The sequence below is a fragment of the Phaenicophaeus curvirostris genome, chromosome 1, assembly GCF_032191515.1.
Source record: "Phaenicophaeus curvirostris isolate KB17595 chromosome 1, BPBGC_Pcur_1.0, whole genome shotgun sequence".
Lineage (NCBI taxonomy): Eukaryota > Metazoa > Chordata > Aves > Cuculiformes > Cuculidae > Phaenicophaeus > Phaenicophaeus curvirostris.
In genome coordinates, this window is record NC_091392.1 from 156,146,105 (window position 1) to 156,148,988 (window position 2,884).

General features: G+C 70.8%; 1 protein-coding gene across 1 annotated transcript; it reads right to left on the reverse strand.

Moving 5' to 3' along the window:
• Positions 1-862: 862 nt before the first annotated feature.
• On the reverse strand, positions 863-1,804 carry SOX21 (SRY-box transcription factor 21). The gene has a single exon (XM_069878671.1). The coding sequence runs from the start codon at positions 1,773-1,775 to the stop codon at positions 930-932; it is 846 nt and encodes a 281-aa protein (XP_069734772.1). The 5' UTR covers positions 1,776-1,804; the 3' UTR covers positions 863-929.
• Positions 1,805-2,884: the final 1,080 nt, after the last annotated feature.

Genomic DNA, 2,884 nt, shown 5'->3' on the forward strand with positions numbered 1-2,884 from the left:
CTGTCAAAGCAAAGCTCTGTTTCAGTTCAGCTAAATAATAAATAGATAATTATCACTCAGACAAAAAAGTCTGATATAACCTTAGATAATATTGCGATCCCCGAGCGGTCCCGCAATATTTTTAATCCCTTTGAAAGGCATTCTTTTTTTTTCCCCTTTTTTTTTTTTTTTTTCTTTTTCAAGTTAAAACTGAATCGACCGTGGGCGAAGCGAGTAACAAGAGTTTTCAATCCGAGACCTAACGTTTCCACAGAGATATACAAATTTACAGTCCGAGAGTGAGACTCAAGCACTGGAGAGGAGGGGGGGACACACGACACACGGGGACCGGGAGCCACGCGTCTTTCCTCTCGTGGAAATCGCCTCCCTCCCGACCGCGGGCGGCAGGAACCCACGCCGGGCAGCATCCCACGCCGCCAACTCTTTCTCTGCGTGGCTCCTGCTCCCGGTGCCCCACGAGGGGCTCGGAAACGAGCGCCCTGCCCGGGGTCTCCCCCCTCCTTAATGTTTTTTTCCGGCGGCTGCGGTGCCGCCGCGGGATCTCCGCGTCCAGCGTGGGGTGCGGAGGGAGGGGACAACCTGCGGCCGAGAAAAGGAGCAGCGCGGCGAGAGGAGGGACGGAGCTCCCTTGCGTCTGTCCCGAATGAAGGGCAGGGCGGTTATTTTCTTTTTTTCTTCTTTTTTTTTGTCTTTTTTGTCTTTTTTTTTTGTCTTTTTTTTTTTTCACCCCCCTCTTCTTCCTCAGCTCGGCTACCTGCAAAGACCGCATGCAACACACACAAGCTCTCCCCGGGGAGACGGGACGAGCAACAGGTCGGCGGCGCTCCCCGGCGCCGCGCTCCCCGCCCGCCCCCAGCCCCGGGGACGCTCCGGGCCCCGTTCCCAGGGACGCTCCGGGCCCCGTTCCCGGGGCAGCCCCCGGCCGCGGGTCATAGCGCGGCCGCGTAGGCTGCGGGGTAAGGGTCCAGCTGGGGCTTGCCCATGCCCGGCAGGAGGATGTAGGCGAGCGGCGGCTGCAGCCCCGGGCCGGGCCAGGCGCTGCAGTTGCAGGGGATCATGTAGCCCGGGTTCCCGGGCGACGGGTGCGAGTGCGTGTGCCCCCCGGCGGCGGCGGCCGCGGCGGCGGCGGCGGCGGCGGCCCCGTGGAAAGCGCCCGCCCCGCCGGCGCCCGGGTAGCCCAGCGAGGAGGCGTAGGGCAGCCCCGAGCCCGAGGAAGAGGAGGAAGAGGAGATCTCGGCCATTTTGGAGCCCAGGTCCAGCAAGGAGTAGGGGCTGCCGGCGGCGGCGGCGGCGGCGGCCGCGGCGGCGGCGGCGGCCGATTGGGGGAAGAAGACGCGGGCGGCGGCGGCGGCGGCGGCGGCCGCCGCTTTCTCGGGGTTGGCGAGCAGCGACTCGGGCACCAGCCCAGCGGCCGCCCCGCCGTGCAGCCCCCCCGCCTTCAGCCCGTGCGGGTGCTCGTGGTCCGCCACGCCGCCCAGCCCGTAGGGCACGGGGAAAGCGAACTTGTCCTTCTTGAGCAGCGTCTTGGGCTTCCGCCGCGGCCGGTACTTGTAGTCGGGATGCTCCTTCATGTGCATGGCCCGCAGCCGCTTGGCTTCGTCGATGAAAGGCCGCTTCTCCGACTCGGTCAGCAGCTTCCACTCGGCGCCCAGGCGCTTGCTGATCTCCGAGTTGTGCATCTTGGGGTTCTCCTGGGCCATCTTCCGCCGCTGCGCCCGCGACCACACCATGAACGCGTTCATCGGCCTCTTGACGTGATCCACCGGCTTAGACATCGCGTCCCCCCGCCGCCCCGGCGAGCCGCCTCCTCGGAAACCAATCCCGGCGGGCGGGCGGCCGGGCGCGGGGCGGCTCCGGGCTCCGCCGAGCGGCGGCGCCTCCCGCTCAGGGCGCCGCTCCCCTCTCCGCCGCTCCTCCTCGGGGTCCGCGGCGGCGGCGGCGGGGAAGAGCCTCGACGTCGCGGGGCGGGCGAGCGGCGCGGCTCCTCGCTTCGCGGGCGGGCGCGACGCTGCTCTCCGTTCGGTCCCCGGCGCGGCGAGCCCCGGGCGGGGCGGCGGTCAGAGCCCGCCCGGAGCCATCGCCGCCCGCGGAGCTCGGGGGAGGGGGGGGGTGCGCGGGGGGGCGGTTCAGGCGCCCCGGGGCCGCGGGCTGCCCCGCTCGCAGCCGCCCCGCTCCGCCCGCCGCTCGCACATACTCGCCGGGCGGCCGCCTCCCGGGTCCCGCCGGCCGCGCAAACTTGGGCCAAGTTCCGTGCGGGCTGCGGGGCGCTCCGCCTGCCGCGCCGCTCCCCCTTCTCCGACCGCCGCCAGGTCTCTCTGGGTTTTCTTGGACGACGGCTCGGAGGGGCGGCGGGGCGGGAGAGGCGGGGGGCGGAGGGAGTAGGAGAAGGCGGAGGAGGAGGAGGAGGAGGGAGGAGGAGGAGGGAGGGTGGGTTCCTAATTAAAATACTCGGCGCTCCCGTCGGGCGGCCGCCCCGGCCCCGCAGCCCGCGGAGGGGCCCGCTCCCCTCGTCCCGCCGGGCGCGGCTGCAGGTAACGCGCGCGCCCCCCGCGTGCCCCCCGCGCCGCCCCTCGCTCTCTGCATGCGGCCCGCCGCGCGCCGCGGGGGGGGTGGGGGGTGGAGAAGGCGAGGAGGGGGGCGTGGCCTCCGCGGCCGCGGAAGGAGGACGAGACGGAGAAAGGGGGCGTGGCCTCCGCTGGCCCCCGCCCACCCGCGGGTCCCGGGAAGGGGAGGGGGGTGCGGCGCGTGCGCGATGCGGCCCGGCGCTGCCCCGGGGCCGCGGGGACGGGCGCCGCGCTGCCCCGCTCCCCGCTCTGAGGGCGGCTGGGGGGGAACCGGGAGGTGGGGATGTGGGGGGGTGGGGGTGGTGTTTGTTTTCCCCCCA